The sequence below is a fragment of the Hyperolius riggenbachi genome, chromosome 3 (genome assembly GCF_040937935.1).
Source record: "Hyperolius riggenbachi isolate aHypRig1 chromosome 3, aHypRig1.pri, whole genome shotgun sequence".
Taxonomy (NCBI): domain Eukaryota; kingdom Metazoa; phylum Chordata; class Amphibia; order Anura; family Hyperoliidae; genus Hyperolius; species Hyperolius riggenbachi.
This window is the reverse complement of record NC_090648.1, coordinates 282,155,479-282,177,612: the sequence shown is the minus strand read 5'-3', so window position 1 is coordinate 282,177,612 and position 22,134 is coordinate 282,155,479. Positions and strand designations below refer to the sequence as shown.

General features: G+C 41.5%; 1 protein-coding gene across 5 annotated transcripts in view; it reads left to right on the top strand.

The window, feature by feature from the left end:
- Positions 1-22,134, top strand: part of PTPRZ1 (protein tyrosine phosphatase receptor type Z1) — a 269,913-nt gene that overhangs the window by 96,963 nt on the left and 150,816 nt on the right. For all 5 annotated transcript variants that reach the window (XM_068276398.1, XM_068276399.1, XM_068276401.1 and 2 more), the window contains exon 3: positions 15,805-15,981. In XM_068276398.1, coding sequence (XP_068132499.1) covers positions 15,805-15,981 — 177 coding nt within the window. The remainder of the gene's footprint in view (positions 1-15,804; positions 15,982-22,134) is intronic.

Genomic DNA, 22,134 nt, shown 5'->3' with positions numbered 1-22,134 from the left:
GGAGGTGCTGAAGGGGGTGTGGCTAGAAAACAGCAAAAATCTATTAACCCTTCGCACACTCACATGCAAATGTTCACACAATTGCATTCACAGATGTGCCTGGATATATGTGGCAGACTGTATGAAAGACTAGTGCCACTTAGCTGAGACAAAACTTACATCTTCAGCTTTTAAACAGAAAATAAAACTGCGGGATTCTAAAAAAAAGAGTCATTTCAAGAGAAAGGAGATCGATACAACTGTTTATCTCATCGGTTTATTTTCTGCTCAGTGTCACGTTAAGCCACGGATATATGTATTTATTGTACTGATGAAGAAACACTGAAGGCTGCAGGGCGGGTGTGAGAAAGGTGATACAAGTAATTACATGGGGAGTGCGTCAGAGGAAAAGCAATTCTCTTCAGTTGTGCTGACAATACCCACTAAGTTTTTCAGAGTAGTGCGTGAGGAAGGGATGGGCACAACTAAGACCATATCACATGTGACATTTGGTTGCTGCTACTAGTAACTAGGCAGCTGCAGCTAATGTTCTCCAGAACAGTTGCTATAAAGAATACAATCTGTGGCTATCATTATGACAGACTGGGCTCGCAGGAGAGCGGAATTTTGATTACCTTTACTAACCTCTGGCTCACTGACTATCTTTGGTAAGGGAAGTGCCAAACAATACTCTATGTTCCTGTGGTGAAGCTATAAAGAATACTCCTTTAGAGAAGGATATTAGTTGCTGCTGTGTTCCATAGATGTAAAGCAACAACTGCATTGGATAACAGTATCAGCTTCTTAGCAACTTATTAGTTGTGCCTAGTGGCAGGGTGGCAGCAACTAAGCCCTAACTCTGACTACAGTCTCACAACATGAACATGTAAAAATGGTAAATATGGCAATGTCAGAGGAAATTATCAATACATTAAAACCAAATCGGGAACTTTTATAAGACAAAAACACAGTGGCCTCAATTCACTAAGCTTATCTCCTGTCTTTAATAACGTTTCTAGAGTGATCACCATGGTGATGAGGCATGTAGTACTCAGGAAACATTTTACCTCAGGCAAATCTAAAGTTAACTATTTAATCCTTAAAATAAGTCCAGATTTCTAAAGTTAAAGACAGGCTGTTAATTAACTGCGTGTGAAAATAACTACAGAGGAGGTAACTTAACTACAGAGGAGGTAACTTAAGGAATAAAGAGATAAGATAACTCTCTCACTGTGTGGAGGTAAGTTTTCTCTTGCCTTATTATCTCCAGCATGATGTATGTTTTCACTTTTGCATTACTTTACAAGATTTTCACCCAAGTTTACTTTAAAGGATACCCGAGGTGACATTACATGATGAGATAGACATGTGTATGTACAGTGCCTAGCACACAGATAACTATGCTGTGTTCCTTTTTTTCTTTCTTTTCCTGAAAAAGTTAAATATCAGGTATGTAAGTGGTTGACTCAGTCCTGACTCAGACTCAGACAGGAAGTGACTACAGTGTGACCCTCACTGATAAGAAATTCCAACAATAAAACACTTTCCCAGCAGAAAATAGCTTCTAAGAGCAGGAAAGAGATAAAAAGGGTCAATAGTTCATAGATTTTAGCTCTGGCATACTTCAATGAATGTGTCATTGAGCAAAAACAATAAAACAGTTAAAACTTAAAAAGTAGGTTTAAACATAAAATAAAACTGTGGAATATCTTAAAAAGTCATTTTTAGGAGAAGGATGGTAGATACAATACAATCCTTTATTTCATTACTTAATTTTCACATTGGGTGTCTTTTAAATACTGCTGTGGTGCAAAAGGTATCAGTGTCAGTTTTGCAAATCTCGATACCTTTTTTTAACTTATCTTCATCCCTTGTGAAGTGTTGCAAGTCAATCTTTAGTATGCATGCAAGTATTTTATCTCCTTGGCATCGTATCCATATTAGGCTAGTTTCACTGGGGCAGCTGCAGGCTGTGTCTTCACCACCTGTCAGCCGTTCCCATGCACCTGACAGGCGCTGGGAAGCTCTTTGTACTGGCAGTGGAAAGGCATTAGTCTCATGGAGGCACATCTAAGTGGAAACATGGCTTTACTTGGATGTGATAAGGCAGTTTTTTGCTGACCGCTAGCCTCCATGCATATCAAGCACCAACACACGTGGTTGCAAATGTTGCTATTTGGCTGTATTACATTGCAGACTAAAATTGCCCTGTGGCCAGAGGCTGAACTGTGCACTAAATATGCAGTTCAGCCATTCGTGTGAAAGAGCCCTTAGTGTGGAATCCATCTGTCAAAGCCCAATAATCCTTCCCCTCAGCTGAGAACAGTGAGGGAGGAAGGGACAATTAGGACCATGTCCCATGGGAGACTTAGTTGCTACTACTAGTAACAACTACTAATATTCTAAGTGGGTGGAGCTAATGTTTTCTTATGCAATTTTTAAAAATTGTGATCTGCTTGGTCAGCCTTTCACAGCATTTCAAATGATCACGTTGAGCTATACAGGCAAACTTTAAAGAAAAGGATCTTCTGAACGAGACCTCCAAATGAGATGCGGTGTATGGAGCTGTCTCCAGCACCACACAACCACTGTTATCCAGTCAGTGTTTTTTTTTTTCAGGTCCTGTGCAGACTTATTTTGGAGTCTATGAGACCCATTTGTCTGTGCGCTCGCAGGAAAATAGGAAAATCGGTAAAAGGGTCGATTTTGCCTCCCTGCGTATATAGCACAAAAGCTTACTATGTATTACATACAAACATTTTCATTTGTGTTCTTATTTTTTCATGTGTATACTTCTTTTTCAAATGCCATCTTAGTTTGTACAACTTCTTTGTCCTCTTTTTTTTTTTTTTTTCTAAAATCTTGACTGAAGAATCTTGACTGCTGCTTCTGGCCAGACTACTTTCGCACCTCCGCAGAACATACCAACAATACTGCTCCCTACTGCACTACTTGTGCCAGGCACCCCAATACTGCACCTACACTAGGCACCTTTGAAATTACCTCTACTTTCTGCACCACTGTCAGGCTGGCTCCACCACTGCCTACCACAGCATAGTGGTGGGATACCACCAATGAACAGTCACTCACCACCAGACAGCAAAAGCAACTTTAAATCTCCTACCCAGGCTTCCAATTGGTTCATTGATTGGAGCAATGAGAACACTCACCAAGGAGGATTCCCATTGTTCAGATCAAAAAACAAATGGGGAACAGTGGTTGAAGATAAAAAAAAAATGCCATATGCTGGGATTCCCTATACATAACTATCGCAGCAGTTATAGGAATCCCAGCAAAAGTATCTTTGAATATCCTGCTGAGGTCTCCAGTGGATCATTTAACCAGCCAGTGGGACTTCTTCCTGCTAATCTCTCTTTGACTACAGCTTCTGGAATCCAGGATGCAGCTTTTGACTGTCTAGGGCATGGATGGAGTTCTAACTTTTATCAAACCTAATTCCAAACCTACCGTAAGTCTTAACTTTCTGTACCTTCATACTATAGCCCTTCTACAGATTCAAAAATATAAACCACAAGGTTCAGGTGTAGAGCAACAACATTTACAGGCAATATTTGTATAGTGTTTAAAACACATGCATATTATAATAGGAAACAACGTGTACATCATTGCTAAATAAATTACTGAAGCCCCAGCATGGACCATTGATGAGCAAATTACTGATGGACCACCATAAATTGCAGAGCGATGATCTGTAAGTTAATGCCAATAAACTGGGCTACAAGAATAATTTGTAATGGTAATAATGTTGTCTTTTACCATTTATGCATGTATGTAATGGCTGCAACAGTTGGAGGCAAATTATCCTATACAGCCAGCATAATGCAGACTAGAGATGTCGCGTACCTCCGATTTTCGCGGAAGGTTCAGTTCGCGGAAAAGTTCGCAAACCGCAATAGACTTAAATGGGGATGCGAACTTTGAAAAATAGAAAATTTATGCTGGCCACAAAAGTGATGGAAAAGATGTTTCAAGGGGTCTAACACCTGGAGGGGGGCATGGCGGAGTGGGATACATGCCCAAAGTCCCGGGGAAAAATCTGGATTTGACGCAAAGCAGCGTTTTAAGGGCAGAAATCACATTGAACGCTAAATTGCAGGTCTAAAGTTCCTTAAAACATCTTGCATGTGTATACACCAATCAGGGAGTGTAATTAGAGTACTGCTTCACACTGACAGACCAAACTCACTGTGTAACGCACCGCAAACAGCTGTTTGCGTAGTGACGGCCGTGCTGGACTGATGCGCAACATGGCCAGAGTGCAGGCCGTGGCAGTTTTCCAGCCCATATGGTCGCCGGGCTGTGGTAGCTCAATGATAGAACAACAGTGACTGTCCAGCTGATCAAATTTGGTCTGTCCACGATGAAGCAACGACCTTATTATCTTCTTGTATGTAGGTAGGCATAGGTAGGTGTCCCAGTAGTTAGCTAGACATAGGTAGGAGACCCAGTAGTTAGCTAGGCATAGGTAGGAGATCCAGTATATGTAGGTAGGCATGGGTAGGTCCCCTAGTATAGGTAGGTAGGTAGGTGTCCCCGTATAGGTAAGTAGGTGCCCCAGTAGTTAGGTAGGCATAGGTAGGTGTCCCAGTATAGATAGTTAGGCAGGGCCTGGCTGGCACAGTAATAACAATTACCAAGGTCCAGCTGCAACAGATAGGGCTGTATAATGTCAGTGTCAGTGAGCAACACACAAAAAAAAAACATCTGGAAAACATTATCTCTCAAAAGAGCTGTTGAGGGGTGCTATTTTAGCAATAACAATCAGCCAGGAGCAAGCCAAGAGCCTAACTAATCTTTCCCTAGGAGAACAAGTCTGCAGCAGCTTTCCCTAGTCTGTCTCTAGCAGGCACACGAGTGAGTGTCATGGCCGGCAAACCTGCCTTATATAAGGAGGGGGGGGGGGGCTCCAGGGCTTAGTGTAGCCTGAATGGCTACAATGTGCCTGCTGACTGTGATGCAGAGGGTCAAAGTTGACCCTCATAGTGCATTATGGGGTGAATCGAACTTCCGCAAAAGTTCGCTTGGTCCAGGCGAACGCGAACCCCCAAAGTTCACCTGGAACCGTTTGCCGGCGAACTGTTCGCTACATCTCTAATGCAGACAGGAAAATCATGGGAGAATTATGAATGAATCATGTGAACCGTGAATAGCTATGCAATAAGTGGGCTTGTCTAGTAGGGAAAAGGGAGAAGAGAACTTATGAGCTAAACTGTGAGGAGAGGGAAGTGCATGGGTCATTTCTGGGTCAATCTAAGGGCACTTTCTGCAGGAGATTCCAGTCATTCACAATGTATATTGACACTTGTTCATGACAGCTAAGACAAAACAGATAGAGCTGCCAAATATAACACAGAGTTTCCATTCATTTATAAGATTACCTATAATATTCGTTCTTTATTCAGTGTCAGGTTAAAGCGTACTAACGTATTAACGTGGTGATCTTGCAGGAAGCATCAAATCAATCTGTTATCCCATGTGTTGCATCTATTTTGGTACTTAGTATCTGACGCATATAACGATTCTTTCTTTTGTTGTCTTGATGTGTTATATTACTGACAAATAATGTTAGTTTTAACTTCCACATGGAAATGTACAAATGGTTATTAAGTTATACTGTACTCTTCAAGTGACTGAGGGGCAATACTTTTAAGGTCTAGCATCCAAAAGCTCAAACGTGTAGCCAACCTTTTGCATTACGCAACTGATGTAGATGTTGTAGAAACCTTTAAAATACGAGCTTAAGAGGACCTGAATAATTCATTGGGACAATTATGAACAGTTTTTTGTTGTAAAGGTTTCTTGTAGAGAACGTGATTTTTGAATAAAAGGTGCTAAAACTACCAATTTGTCTGCCATGATTACTTGACAATGGCAGCACAAATTTAAAAGTGATTTTGCATTGTTTCGGTCTGTTCTATTTCACTAGGAAATTTGCATGTGATACATCTACATTAAATGAAACTCTAATCAAGACGAACATGTCAGCTGTCTCCAGCTTAGAGAAGTCAAAACAATGAAAAGTGATTACTGTGGGTAGGAGGTTTTGTATGTTTCTTAACAAAAATGTTCAGTGCTCCCAAGGTTTTAAAGAGGATCCAAATAAAAAAAATGTTTTGACCATATTGCTCCCACTGCATTACAAATAGAAAATACAAAAATACTACTAACTATTGTTTAACATTTTTATTCAGTGGGTTGCTTCCTCAAAATTGAGCTACTAATATCTTTAAAAATGCATGAAAAGTGCAAAACGCATGACAAATGCATGTGATTTTTCTGCAATTTTGTTTGCATTTGGGAGGGATTATTATTATTATTTAGTATTTATATAGCGCCGACATATTACGCAGCGCTGTACAGCGTATATATATATATATATCTTGTCACTAACTGTCCCTCAAAGGAGCTCACAATCTAATCCCTTGCCATATGTCTATATTATGTAGTGTAAGTACTGTAGTCTAGGGCCAATTTTAGAGGGAGCCAATTAACTTATCTGTATGTTTTTGGAATGTGGGAGGAAACTGGAGTGCCCGGAGGAAACCCACGCAGACACGGAGAGAACATACAAACACTTTGCAGATAGTGCCCTGGCTGGGATTCGAACCAGGGACCCAGCGCTGCAAGGCGAGAGAGCTAACCACTACGCCACTTGTGTCTGCAGGAAGCGCAGTCGATTTACCCACAAGCGTTCTGCTGCACGTATGTGCGTTTGTCTGCGAAATAAGTCCACATATGTTAATGTGCATTGTTAATGCACACTTTTTTTATTTACTTATGGGGAATCTTTAGAACGTTGGCAAATTTTCTATTGCCTGCATCTCGTTGGGGGAAATTTAGTTTACTTTCTGGCAGGCAGGGGCGCCTTAACCTACAGACCACCCAGGCAGCGGCTTGGAGCAGCGTTGATGGGGAAAGGCGCACTAAATTACTGTCAGTCCAAGGGGAAATAAAAATTCCTGTCCTGAAAGACCGTTGTAAGGGACTGGAGAGAAATAGATTTCCTTCTGTTTTAAAAAGGCAAATTACACCATGCTTTGCTTTTTTAGTAGGAGGGCATTTTGGTTCCTTTTATCCCCCTATACATTCCTAGTAGCTTGGGTCACTCTGAGCTGCTTGGTTACTCTGCTCTTTTCACAAATAGCCTTCTGCTAAGTCACTGATAAAGAATCATTCAAAGTTTAGATTTATAGATACTCCCTAAGAAGAAGGTGTCTGGTTTATAGCTGTTCTCTGCCCCTCCACAGAGGTGACAGCGACAGCGCCCTACCCCCAAATGTTAGTCTGCAGAGCGAGCAAGACAAACAAACAGTAAACTTTGCAGATAGCCCTGTGCTCTGCTAGAATGTCTGGCATGTCTAGATGTCAGGATGATCGCCATGACTAGCTATGGAGTGGTAGGATCATCTGATCCTCTCTCCCCTCTGGGACACACAGCCTGCACTTCTCCCTGAATTCACTAGGACAGTGTTTGAAGTGTGTAATGGAAACAGTGGGGGTTGCAGGTTTTGTCTTTCATTGTAAAAGAGTGAATAGGAGGGCAGCATCTAAAGCTCAAACAATGATAATGGACATGTAAGCAATGTGTGTAATTACATCCATCACTACTTATAATTGAAGCTGGCATAATAATGTATTTCCATTAATGCTGTCTGTTTGCCCTCTCTCTAATGCTATGTACCACCTCACGATTTTTCCAACGATTTTCCCGATGTCCATCAATTTTTTTTTTTGAGCGAAAAGTAGTCATTTACATGATGTCGTGACATCGCTTAGCATTGTGTGGTGAAAAGTGACCGTCACTGAGGACTGGATCTTTAAGATCCTTGACGACACCCCGTAAAGTACTGCGGTCGCTTGACTTCTCGTTCCCGCCCATTCTGTAATGTCACGTGACATCTCGCATACCCGCTGGCAGGAAGATGAATCGCTGGACGCTTGTCATTAGGGGACACCTCGCTGGATTCATCTTCCTGTGTTGTTGCAGTCACTGTGGTGAGTGTGGAGCTTAACTTTGCTCGCCCTCACCCTCTGCTCATGCTCCCTCTCCCACTGTCTCTCTGACCAAACAACTGCTACTTGGGGAACAATGTGCACAACTATGTACACTAGTCTGAGCACTCTTCAGGGGAGCCAGTAGCATTTGGAACTATTATTGTGTATTTATGTAGCACTGACATCTTCAGCACTTTACAGAGTACATAGTCATGTCACTGACTGATCACTGGAGCTTACAATGTAATCCCTACCATAGTCAAACTGTAATGTCCGACCATATTATTATCATGTATTTATATAGCACTGACATCTTCTGCAGTACTTTACAGAGTACATAGTCATGTCACTGACTGTCCCCAGAGGAGCTCACAATCTAATCCAATCATAGCCATAGTCTAATGTCCTACCATATTATTATTATGTATTCATATAGCACTGACATATTCTGCAGCACTTTACAGAGTACATAGTCATGTCACTGATTGCCCTCAGAGGAGCTCACAATCTGACCCTACTGTAGTTATAGGTAGTTATAGTTTAATGTCCTACCATGTTATTATTATGTATTTATATAGCACTGACATCTCCTGCAGCACTTTATAGAGTACGTAATCATGTCACTGACTGTCCTCAGAGGAGATTACAATCTAACCCCTACCGCAGTTATAGTCTTATATTTTCAAAATAGGATTGTTTTGGGGTAAACTAGTTGACTTATTAGTATGTTTTTTTAGGATGCAGGAAATGTCTGAAGTGTCTGAAGACAGAAACTCCATGCAGATTTTGCCCTGGCCAATGTTCAAGGCTAGGACTCAGCACTAAAATGCAGTAGTGCTACCCACTGAGCCTCTATTCTACTTATAGATATCTGCTCATCCATGTCATCAATTCTGACCCTCTACTACCCTTCCTCCCTCCATTCTACTTCTCTTCTCTTGTATCACTTACACTGCAAACACACTGTGCTTATCTCCAGAATGGATTATGAATCAAACTATTAGGCCCAGTGCACACCAAAACCGCTAGCAGATCCTCAAAACGCTAGCGGTTTTTGGAGCAGATTTCAGAGCGATTCTAGGCATGTTTAGAGACATTTTCTAAACATGCTGAGCGTTTTTGTGAAGCAGATTACAAATACTGTTACAGTAAAAGCTGTTACTGAACAGCTTCTGTAACAAAAACGCCTGGAAACCCGCTCTGATCTAGCGTTTTTCAGAGCGGTTTGCATTTTTCCTATACTTTATATTGAGGCAGAATCGCTTCTGCAAACCGCAAATGTGCAGCAGGAGGCACGTTTGCGATTTGCTAAAAACCTCAATCCGCTGGTGTGCACCATCCCATTGAAATACATTAGCCAAGCGTTTTCACAGACAGATGCGGTTGGTGGATCGCTTCTAAAACCACTCGGTGTGCACTGGGCCTTAAACCACCTTACCATATCAGCCCTTCAATGTCATGATATACCCACTACAGTCCTACCCTAACAGGTGGTAACATATTTGCATATTTGCATTAACATATCCAATCTTGCAATGTGACTGCCATTGGAACTTGTAGTGTGGATGCTGTATTTGAGGTGCATACTGGCAGCATGTGCTGTGTTTTATAAAATGCTGATCATCCACAAGGCAAACTTAGGCAGCTGCCTAGGGTCACTCTAGAGAGAGTTTAGGGGCCTGGTGGTTGCTAGCCCCCACCAAATCTAACTAAATAAGCCAGGTGACCATCAATGGAGGGCAAAGTGTTATCTTGCCTAGGGCCCCGTTTCATAGTTATCCTTCTCTGATGGCTTATATCATGTGTGAAGTGTTCTATAATCTATATGATTTTTGTTTGTTTTTTTTATGGGGGGGGGGGGGGCGCCACAGGATTTCTTGCCTGGAGTGACAAGAAGGCTAGAGGTGCCCCTGCTGGCAGGGCCAGATATGTTCTTTTCAACACCAAAGGTCCGCTTTCACCAACCATCCCTCCTACGTCTAAATGTACGTAGACATGCACAATAAATGTCATCCACAGCTATTGACCCTGATCACTAGGGCAACAGTTCTTGGCAAACATTTATACAGGCAGGTCACTTCGCTGCAGCAAAGCAGCATGTACTGTTTCTATAGAGAAGGTAGGAAGTACTACGGCACTGCACATGAAAGATCTGCTTCCAACAGGTGGGTTGAGGGGAACAATGTGCTTTTTTGTCATTGCTGTTTAAAGATACACTATACCACGAAGCAGAGCTTTTTGGCGCCCACTTGGCACCATGCAGCGCCGAAGCTTGGCGCGGCTATAGCAGTAATGCTATAGTCTGTGCCCCGTGTGCAGATAATTTGGGGATCCCGGACCCAGAATTACTTCTCCCTCTGAGTTGCGATGACTCAGAGGGGTAATATTATTTAACAATACCCCCCCCCCCCCCCCCGAATTTGTGTGGCAGCGGGGTGAGCCGTCATTCGAATAATATTCATATAATATAATTGATAATATTCTGAAATGTATGGTTTCCTTGATCTTTCTTATACTTACACAGAGATTCTGTATTGTATGAGGATTCTAATGTATAGATAAGAACTGATAATGTGTTGTTACCCATCATTATATATTTTTCACAGTGTGCAGTGCTACAGTAGATCATGGCACCATATACATAATAATAATACAAATACTAAATGAACTAGGAGCAATCTGCCCAAGGAGAACTGAGTAAATTTAGCATACATAGTTAATTGTGCCTCAAGTTTTGTTGTATTTGGTTCGTACAATGTGCTGAAATGGAAAGCCACAATTGGTTGTTGCTGAAATATCTCTTTATGTAATAAACCAATTGCTTGCCTAGAGTCCAGAAAAGTACTTAGCGTATGGGGCTGTTAGAACAGTATATGCACACACATGTCCAGAGTGAAGGAGCAGCTGAAAATAACTCATTGGTGCTGCTACCACTAAGAGCTGCTGTAGCTCATGGCTTGGAAGATGACACAGGGAACATAGGCATGAAGGCATACTGATTTTGACCCAACCGACTACATGATTCCTAATCAGGCTTCATCAAATTGTCTAGTGAAGCTGCTAGTAAATGAATAAGTTATGAATCTGATTAGTCCCCAAGAAAGTTCTGATTCACCGTGTTGAAGTTTAGTTAAATAATCATCACTAGTAGGAACCTGACACTGTGAACCCTGCCGAGGAACAGTTAGTTGTATGAAATGTGTGATGTTCTTAATTAAGGACTGCATTATACCGACAGGCACAAACATGAACTTTTCAGTATCTGTGCCAAGTTTTTGTAGCCTGACAAATGTAATAATACTGTGAAAAGTGTAAACACTAGCTGAAACCTGATGCATTGACAACAAAGGATGAAGGAAAGTACATCAAAAGAAAACTGAATTCTTTGTAAGGCTCTTGAGTCACAACAGAAACTTGAGCGCGTGTTACAAAACCTCACCTTTTATATGCCTCCAAAATCGAGGCATTCATTTATGGTGTATTTCATTTGTTTGTATGTTAGTGGTACAGGCAGGAAGAATACTGAAGAAATTGGATCTGATTTACTATAGGATCTCCAATGACCTAGGAAGACATCCACTAGAGATCACAGAAGAGGTCCAAAAACATGCACTTCTTTTAATTAACTAATATTTGCAAGTAACTATGGCTTTCCATCCTCACTTGGCCATATCACCTCATACTGAAGGTTGATGAAACGTAAACAAATTAATGGTTGACAGCTCCCCAAGAGTCTTTTTTTTGTTAGATAAGTACAACTTAGCCAAAGTTTACTTTAAAAAAAAATGATTGCGGGTACATGCCTGAGAATGCAGTCACACAGCTTCTGCCAGCGCCCACTATGTTTCAGTTTGTCCCAGGAGAAGTTTCAAATCTGTTATAATTTTACTACAGTACTGTTTTAATCATAGACACCACAGTTGATGATCTATCTGTTCCCTGCCGCCACATTGTCTTGAGGGTTTTTTTGTTAAGTCTTGAGGGGATTATTATTAAGTATTTACACATCACTGATATCTTCCACAGCTCTCAGAGCCTGTCAGCTCTCACAGCCTTAGATTGTAAGCTCGCAAGGGCAGGGCTCTCACCCTTTTGTGTCATGGAATGTAATTAATTTAATTGCTTGCACACTGTTAGACATTTAGACATTTTAGTCATCATGCTAAATCAAATTGTAATCAGCAGTGCTGTATTTTGTATCAGTGTTCATATTTGATGTATATCATTGTCTGTATCATTATGTATCCCTTGTTTGTTGTCTTACATTGTACAGCGTCATGGAATATGTTGGCGCTTTATAAATAAATAATAATAATAATAATATCCTCCTCATATTGTGCCGAGTTAGTTACTTCCAGAAGCCAGCGCAAAGGAACGGGCTCCTTGCAGAGTGGCGGTGGTGTCTCAGGGATTCACAGAAAGGCTTCCTCCAGTGTTGCCAGGTTAGGGAGGCATGTGAGACATGTGGTGTATGCTCTCCGGCTTCATCACTAGTAACTGGGAAGCAATTGGCCCTATTGCCAGAGCCAGTCACTTATGGTGGAAGTGCATTCCATTGGACAGCAGAGTCGGTGGCTCCTCCTCATTAGCTCACACCAGTACAAATGCCTTGCTTTCAGGTTTGCTAGTAGCCCGTGATAGCATTAATGTCTGGAGCTAACTACTGGGTATGATTCTATTGCCTTCTGTTATTTACCTTAGCCTGCTGCCTGACTATCCCTGTGATTGCTGTCTGGACAGACCTTCGCTAGTTTTAACCACTCTTCTGCCCTATCCTTGTATATCTGGTAGTGATTGTTTGAGTGTGACCTTGGCTTGTTTCAACAGGAAAATGATGTGCAATCTTGCGCTAATCAACCAAAGTGTGGAAGGGTATAAACTGCAACCAATAGCGGCTCCTCAGTCCTGGCTGAGAGGATAATCGTGTGCAGTGACTCCACGACGCGTTTTGGCGTATCCACGCCTTTGTCAAGTGTACTTGACAAAGGCGTGGATACGCCGAAATGCTTTGTGGAGTCACTGCACACGATTACTAGAGGGGAGGCGCCTATTGTCCACCACCATCTGGGACACCCATCCACTGCAGGCCACAGAGGAGGAACAGGTTGCCACCCATGGTTGTCTGAGTTGGGGTTTTCTAACCCATGATTTTCTCAAGTTTTATTGTCTTCTAGTAAGTGTTTTTAATCATTTGCGTATTCAAGATTAAATAAGGTTAATGCACTACGGAGCGTTCCTCTTTGGTTTTTTCCTTTTTCTACTACCTTGGCTTGTTTGACTATGATATTGGATTACCCCACTGTGGTGGAGAATGGGGCATAGGAACTGATAATGGAGTGAGCAAATGCATTTACCAGTGTGTGAAGGCCTAGAGAAAGCCCACATGAATACAGGGAGAATATACAATCAGGAAAACAGGAGGTGAAGCAACATGTGGGAATTGTACTAATAATGGATTTCATAGAAGGATAAGGGCCCGTTTCCACTTCTTAGTGATGCGAATGCGGCTACCTAGCCGCATTGCATCACTTCCGCCGCCGATCTCCCGATGCGGAAGTCAATTGAGGAGATGGGACGCGGCTGCGGGCGGATGTGGCCATGCGAGAATCTGCAGCATGCTGCAGATTCTCGGATCGCTCCGCACCGCTCCGCACAACATGCACGCAGTGGAAACTCTTACATTGCCGTGCATGTGTTTCAGGACACCTGTGGTGCGATGCAGCTATGTCGCCGCATCGCACCGCTCCTAGTGGAAACGGGCCCTAACAGGAAAGGACCACAGAAACCTGAAATAGCTGCACAGAGCATTCAGTAAAGTTGTAATTGCTTAATGGACAACTGAAGTGAGAGGACTATAGAGGCTGCCATATTTATTTCCTTTTAAACAATACCAGTGGCTTGGCTGTCCTGCTGATCCTCTGCTTTCCACTACTTTTAGCCATAGACTTTGAATATTCAGAACAGATATTTCTAACTGAAGTCGAACTAGTTAGCCACATGCTTGTTTCAGGTGTGTGAATCAGACACTGAAGAAAAAAAATCAGCAGGACAGCCAGACACCTGGTTCAAAAGGAATTAAATATGGCAGCCCTCAGTTCATTTTTTTTTTATTTTTTTTTTTACCTAACTTAATAAATTAGTCCCAATAAATTAAGCAATACTTTGTTCCAGATCTATTTCCAGGAGACAATATGAGAGCTTTGCGCACTACTATTTGTATCATGAGTGGAAATCTGTGCATCTAGGGGAACCTAAAAAGAATTTACAAACTCTATTGAGAGTATAACTTGGTATCACTAATGGGAATCTAACCTAAAACGGTTGCACAAAGATAGGTATTTGAACCAACTGCAGTATACATAAGCATTGAGGTTGTACTGTATATGTGCTGCATTTGAACACTGGTTGTACAGGTAAATCATTTGTGGTTTTCCAGTCACCTGCAGTATTTGGAAAACCACAATACAAAGGAACCGTGGTTCAGCTGTAGCTGTGAGTGGACTGGCTGTACTCTAAAGGCTCATACACACATCAGACTATAGTCTTTGGAAAATGAAAGATCACAGACCAATCTTACCACCCTTCATGTAGTATGAGAGCCATACTCTACCCAGTCTTTTCTATGGAGCTGAACTCCCCATCAGACAGAAATCTTTGCAAGATGCTGCACACACAGATGCTGTACAGACACAAAAGATCAGTATCTGCAAAAGATCTGTTCCTGCCAAAAATCCATTCCTGCAAATCGCAATGATAGTCTATGAGATCTGCAGATCATCATACACACATGCAGAGGTGGGACAAGGTCCTTCAGCACCCAAGGCTGAGACAGCAAAGTGCGCCCCTCCATCCCTCCCACCCCAGCCGTCACACACTGATTGCTATTAGACTTATAGGTGCCCCAGGGCCCCCAACCTCCCCAACACCTTAATCTCTAGTTATTTGGCTTGCAGTCACTGTCATATATCCCCTTTTCTTATTTCTTTCTGCTTCAAACACAATTGGGAATGACAGCTGAATGAATTGTGCGCCCCCTCCTACACTGCGCCCTGAGGCTGGAGCCTCTCCAGCCTCTGCCTCGGCCCGGCCCTGCACACATGATTTAACTGACATTCATCTGCAGATCAAGCAATCATCTGCAGATCTGAAAATCCATCCTGGTGGATCTGATCTGCAGATGAATGTCAGTTAAACAAGGTGTGTATGAGGATCTGCAGATATCATAGACTATCATTGCAATTTGCAGGAACGGATCTTTTGCAGATACTGATCTTTTGTGTCTGTACAGCATCTTTGTGTGCAGCATCTTGCATAGATTTTTTTCTGATGTGGAGTTCAGCTCCATAGAAAAGACTGTGTAGAGTATGGCTCTCATACTACATGAAGGGTGGTAAGATTGGTCTGTGATCTTTCATTTTCAAAAGACTATGGTCTGATGTGTGTATGGGGCCTAAGTCTCTGTACTGTTTAGCATACCTGAGTATGTCTTACTCTGTAGACATATGGGCCCATATGCAATTCACTTTTTCTCCTGACGTTTCTCCTAGGTTATAGTTTAACGCTGTGTCAATACAATGCATTTGAAACCACCTGCAAGCAAGAAAACACTCAAAATAATTTTGATAGTACTTTTTTTCACCTACTTTTTGGTACTTTTTCAGTTGCAAAGTACTGAAAAGTTATTTTAAAGAGAAGATGAAAAATTATCTCCAAGGAGAAAACTTAGGAGAAAAAGTTAATTACATATGGCCCATAAGGACTTATGAATTAATTGTTGTAGTTAATGAACAATGTTAATGTATTTTACAGAAAGCTTTAACCAAACAAATTGGATGAAAAAATATCCAGCGTGCAATGGTGCCAAACAATCTCCCATCAACATCGATGAGGACCTTACAAAGCTGAACATGAACCTTAAGAAACTAACATTTCCAGGCTGGGAGCAAGTGTCTAATCATACTTTAATTCGCAATACAGGAAAAACAGGTAAGCTCACCTCTCTCTTGAATGTTTTACTGCATTATGAAGATTACAGTTATTATATCAGTGCAATTTGAAGAGAGTCTGCTGTTACAGGCTCACATTTTACATGCACAGCTCTGTTTTGCCTGTGGGAATTTGAAACATTTGCAAGCTGGGTAACCCAGAATTATCTAACAGTTACATGATGGCAAGCTAATTGCACTTTTACCTTTGTTCTGATGATGCTGAGCCTGCTGGGTGATGAGAGGGGTTTTATAGGAGCAGTTCTAATTAAAGAAAATGACTTGCATAAAATTATAGGGAGAGCTTATTAATTTCCATCAAAGCTGTTCGTTCAAGCAATAATTTAGTAGGAGCATGATTATTATATTTTTTTAATCTTGTATAACTATTTTTGGGAGTAACTTTTGGGCATTTAGTCTAACATTAATTAACTACCTAGTGCTGAAAATGATTTACACCCCATAAACAGTGGTAAACCTGCACACCCATTCTTGTTAAGGTATGTACACACATCCAGCAAAGTACACTGCCAACACCATGACATGACAGACACCACAACAACTCATTTACACAACTTGTATTTTCCATGCACTAACCAACTGAATGACCAATTCAGTTTCAAAAAGTTTTCATAAGTTTTAAACACACAATAAAATGCAATACATATGGTAGTCATTTAAATGCAGGAACTGAGGGAACTGAATATACAACAAAACCGACAATCTTGGTCTTCAAAGTCTTATTATATAAAATAGCAACAGCAGCTTAAAGTGAACCTAAAGTGAACAAAAAAAAATGAGATTAACTCACCTGGGGCTTCCCTCAGCCCCCTGCAGACAATCGGTGCCCTCGCAGCCCCGCTCAAATGCTTCTGCACCCGCCGGCGAACACTTCCGGTTTGGCCGTCACCGGCCAACAGGCATGGGAACGCGAGTGATTCTTCGCGTTCTCAGCCTTTATATCGGGGGCCTATGCTGCTATTGCGACCTCCTGGCCGCAATAGCAGCATAGGGGGCGATATACAGGCTGGGAACGCGAAGAATCACTCGCGTTCCCATGCCTGTTGGCCGGTGACGGCCAAACCGGAAGTGTTCGCCGGCGGGTGCAGAAGCATCTGAGCGGGGCTGCGAGGGCACCGATTGTCTGCAGGGGGCTGAGGGAAGCCCCAGGTGAGTTAATCTCATTTTTTTTGTTCACTTTAGGTTCACTTTAAGTTTCCCATTAGGAAAATTACAGTAAAAACCTTAAGCCTAGGTTTTCTAGTTTGACTGTCCACTGTGACCAAATATTGTGATAGTTGTCTATTATCATTGGCTTTAGCTTAGCCTTTGAAATAGGAGACCATTGGCTTTAGCCTTTGATATGGGAGACCAGGGTTCAAATCCTGGCTAGATCAGTACCTATTCAGTAAGGAAATCAAGGCAAGACTTCCTAACACTGCAGGGTGGCCTCTTGAGCACGTCCCAGTGGCTGCAGCTTTTGAGTGCTCTGAGTCCAGCAGGAGAAAAGCGGTATAAAAATGTTCGGATTATTATTAGTATGAATGACATCTAGATATACAGTAGCAGCTACTGTTTGGACAAATTTGTGAACATGGTTAGAAACTTTCCTTAACCAATTCCCAATAAATAAATGAATTTTTGGATCAAAAGGAAATTGCTAGGCATAATTGCCATTGGTTGGACATTTGTTGCTAGCCAAAACTTACGAGCTTTCGCACAGGCCCACCAAATGTGCCAAATGTTTCCAATTTGGTTGCACCCTCTGAAGCATAAAGCGGAATTGTTTGAGTTTATTTGGTGCATTTTCAATAGAGTGATATAGAAGCGATGCAACAGGTGAAAGGAAGTTTCCAACATAGAGTAGTACATACTTCCCGTTGTAAAGGTAGAACAACAATGTGCCAATCTTTAAATAGGGAGCATTACTCCAACATCCACCTCCTAACCCAAGATGAAACCTGATTTTGCTTCCATCTCAGTGGGGAAAAGGGTATATTGATAGAGAATGGAAACCATATTTCTGCCCCATGTTTCGAAAGAAGTATAAGCCAAGGGGTCCTTTAAAGATTTCAATGTCTAGATATAGTGGAATATTTGTAAAGTTCCCGCTGTGGCATATCAAACCTTTAGCAAAATTGACTATGGCTAATAATAGCAAAAGAGTGAGCTTGCGCCTTAGCCATCATCTAAAGATCCCACTCTCAGCTCCTGGTAAAAAGTCAGGGTTGTGGATCAATTAAACCATTCCACTACATTCTGACTTTACTTCTACAGCTGCAAAAGCTGTTGTAGAGTCCTTTGAAATGACCCTGATAATAATTATTATTATTTATTGGATTTATATAGCGCCAACATTTTATGCAGTGGTGTTATGTTGCTTTTGATCCTCTTCCAAACTTTTGTCCTTTCTCACCCCACCATCTACATTAGGTATTATGCAGGAGAACAGAGGCTCCAAGAGGATAAAAGGAAGCTAAATGAGCTTAAAAAACAAATTCTTGGTAAATAGAGGAGGTAGTGGTGGACTTATCTCCTCCAAGTAGACACACAACGACTGTAGCAAAGACAGTCAATTTATTTTATTTATGAACTCCAAATATGCAACGCGTTTCGCAGGTTTGATCCCGCGTCATCAGGCAGAAACAACGGAGCAATAGCATATGTGGTCAGTAGAAGAGCCAGACACCACATATGCTATTGCTCCGTTGTTATTGCCTGATGAAGCGGGATCAAACCTGCGAAACGCGTTGCATATTTGGAGTTCATAAATAAAATATATTGACTGTCTTTACTACAGTCATTGTGTGTCTACTTGGAGGAGGTAGGTATTTACCAAGAATTTGTTTTTTTTTAAGCTCATTTAGCTTCCTTTTATCCTTTTGGCACCTGGGGTCAGGAAAATCTCCCCACCTGCCTTTACAGTGGTTGCCTAATGGTAACCCTGGTTTGTGAGTATTAATATGTACTCTATCTAGTAACCATTTACCAGTACATATTACACTATTGGGGCTCTTGGTGTTCCTTGTTTTTATCTACATTAGGTAGTCAGGAAGGACCTAGGAGGGAACAGCAGCTTGTCTTTCGCTGTGAACACAGAACAGATAACCTATCCCAATCCACCTCCTCCTGTTGCTGAGAGATCAATTCTTTGTGGCCAGTGCCACTTACAGCTTAGCTCTGCAGTGTCTTAGCATCAGTTCTGGTCGAGTTCATTCCTGGTCTGTGTATAATAACGCATTTACCCTTCCTATTTGTAGAAAGCAGAAACAGAAGAGCAGTGAAAAATGATTCCTTATTGCAGTAAGAACACGGTGATGAGAGGTACACGTGGATTATCTAAAATACCTCTCATCATGCACCTCAATGTTTTTCGAAAAGACATTGGAGAGTGTGATGAGAAGTATTAAAAGTTTTATTACGCACTGAGCCAGGAGTAACTGAGCAGAGTGATGAGACTGCTAAATAGAAATAATTAATATCTAAGTAGGAGAAGGGTGGAGTTGGGTGATGAAATCTGTGCTGAGGAGTGAGAGCTGTTCACTAACTGGGGATGTCCACTCTTCTTACAGATGCAAGTTTTTCTTTGAATCATGTTTCACATGATTAAGGGAATTTGCAGGAAGTTCTTTGATACAGTTGCAAGAAAATGTATGAACGTTGTGTGAATAATGGACTACCAGTAGTCCACTATTCAGTTTTATTAATAATGAGAAATCGGGGAGAAATCCAGGCAATGATTTTGCACAAAGGCTGGCAAGGGGGAGGTTTACAGGCGGAAAGCAGTGTGACAGAGGCGGGAGAGGGAAATAGATAGAATGTGTTTATCTCTGTTTATCTTAGTTTTAGCACACAAATGGCTCTCTACATTCTGATACCCATTGGGATTGGGACTTGTTCCCTCGATCTATACTTCAGGGCACAATGCTTTAGACACAGTTCTGTTGCAATGGTGAGGGCAGAGTGCTGACACGGGTGAGTAGGATAACAAACCTGCCAGCTGGATAACTTCCCTATGCATTGATGGGGATCAAGGACCACTGTACACATGCAGGATTTTCAGCAGAAGCGTCCCCAATCAGCTTTCTCGGCCCAGGACCATCTATTGCACAATGCAAAAGGTTGGGATCCATTAGGACGAAGGGCAGTGACAAGTGCACCACATCACTTTCTACTTGGCTCCTCAATAACCTCCCCAACACTACTGACTTTACTGTCACTTAAAGCGGCCGGCGTGTTATGATGTATTAACAAAATGTATGGCCATCAGCATTGTGGTGAGGTGAATGTGCAGCAGCAGCACAGGTTAGGTAAGCTTCATAAGCACTAAAAGCACCATTCTGGTAGAATGGAGGCTTGACTGGAAACCCTACCCGATGGTAGTTCCCATACAGGAGTGTGGCAGGCTTCCAGTCTGCTAAACAGCCCACACAAATGTGTTTGTTTTTACATCTGATTTTCAGTCTGTTAAAGTGGTATTGTCACCATAAAAATCAAGTTTCAACAGCAACTTGTCTGAGCGTATTAAGTGATGAAGATGCTAATCCTACATTCAAAACTTGCAAAACTTTTTCTGCTGTTATGGTTTGTAGTTATCACATACTTTAGGAGCACTGGCCCTAGTGCCAAACAGTGCCAAAGAGTTGAATGCTGGGAGTTCCTTTTATCTATAATATATTCCTCCTCTTCCATTTATTTCCCTGCCTAGCTGCTTATCAGAAACACCCTCTGATTACTTGTGTTTACAAGCAAGGCTGAGGCGACTCAGTGATTGGATGTGTAAATAAAAAAAGACGGTACAATTGTTAGTATACACCACAGTGGGAGTGTCTGAAGACTCTGGGAGGAGGGCAGCTAATGAATACACAATGAGCAAGAGAAGGGAGGGGGGAAAACAAGAGTCAGGGAGGATATGATGTCAGCATTAGCTTGGCAAGATGGCCACTGCCTAGAATAGGATTTTCTGCTTTTCCTTTATAAAATTCACAGGAATCATTACATTGATAGCACAATACATCTGTTATGTAAGTAGAAGTAGTATTTATCTATTTATATATGTGTTTTTTAATTATAGGTTAACATGGGTGTCGCTTGTTCTTTAAGCCAAACTTCCAGTGAATTGACCATAGATGTTTTCTAACAACTCTAGTAATAATGAGAGAGGAATTAGCTGTAACACACTGGCTTACGTTAAAATCTTCCCGTGGGAAGAAACATTATACTTTTTACCCAGCCAAGGAAATGACTGGTTTGTAAATGTGAATATAGAGAATTGTTATTTCAGCAACAGAAAAGGATTTGTACAGCTTATTTTTGCTATTTTTGATACTTAACTCGTATTGTGATGGTCTAAAGCCAATTCAAAAGGTTTTGTGCCAGAGATTTCCATATTGTCCTTCATTATCACGTCAGGGTGGAATTTATACATTTTTCCTGTCTGACATGTTAACTTTGTATTTTTTTGAAAGCTTATTGATGAATGACAATTCTACAAGTTACCATAGGTGTTTAGTCCCCTTGCAGACACAATGTACTATTCAAATAACTTAGAATATAGAGAGTATCTTCACAATAGAGAGAGTAAGTCTGTGTCTGCTGGGAAAGGCTATGACCTTCCTGGAATTCTATTTTGAAAACTATATTATTATGTTGTCTTACCGCACACATCTACCACAATGTTGCATAGTCATGTCAGGAACCATCCCTCAGCAGAGCTCCTAGTCTAATCTAACTAATGGCCATAGTCTGATATCCCTAGCACAGTCTGATGGACAATTTTGGAGGAAGCCAATGATCTTATCAGTGGATTTTTGGAGTGTAAGTAGATACTAGAGAACCCAGAGGAAACCCATGCCAACACAAGAACCTAAAATCCCCAAAACTTAAGATTTAAAATCTGACTTTAGCGATGCAAGACAAGAGTGCAATGCGCTGTGTTTGATACTTGCTGATACCGGACATATTTATCATTAATAATGTTGTGGAAAGAGAATTGAAATCATAATACTGATTATTACCAGGACAGATGGCAGTTATGTATTTTTTTGTTCACACACCACACACACCTGCAAACACACACGCACACACACACACACACACACGCACACACACACACACACACACCTGCAAACACACACACACACACCTGCAAACA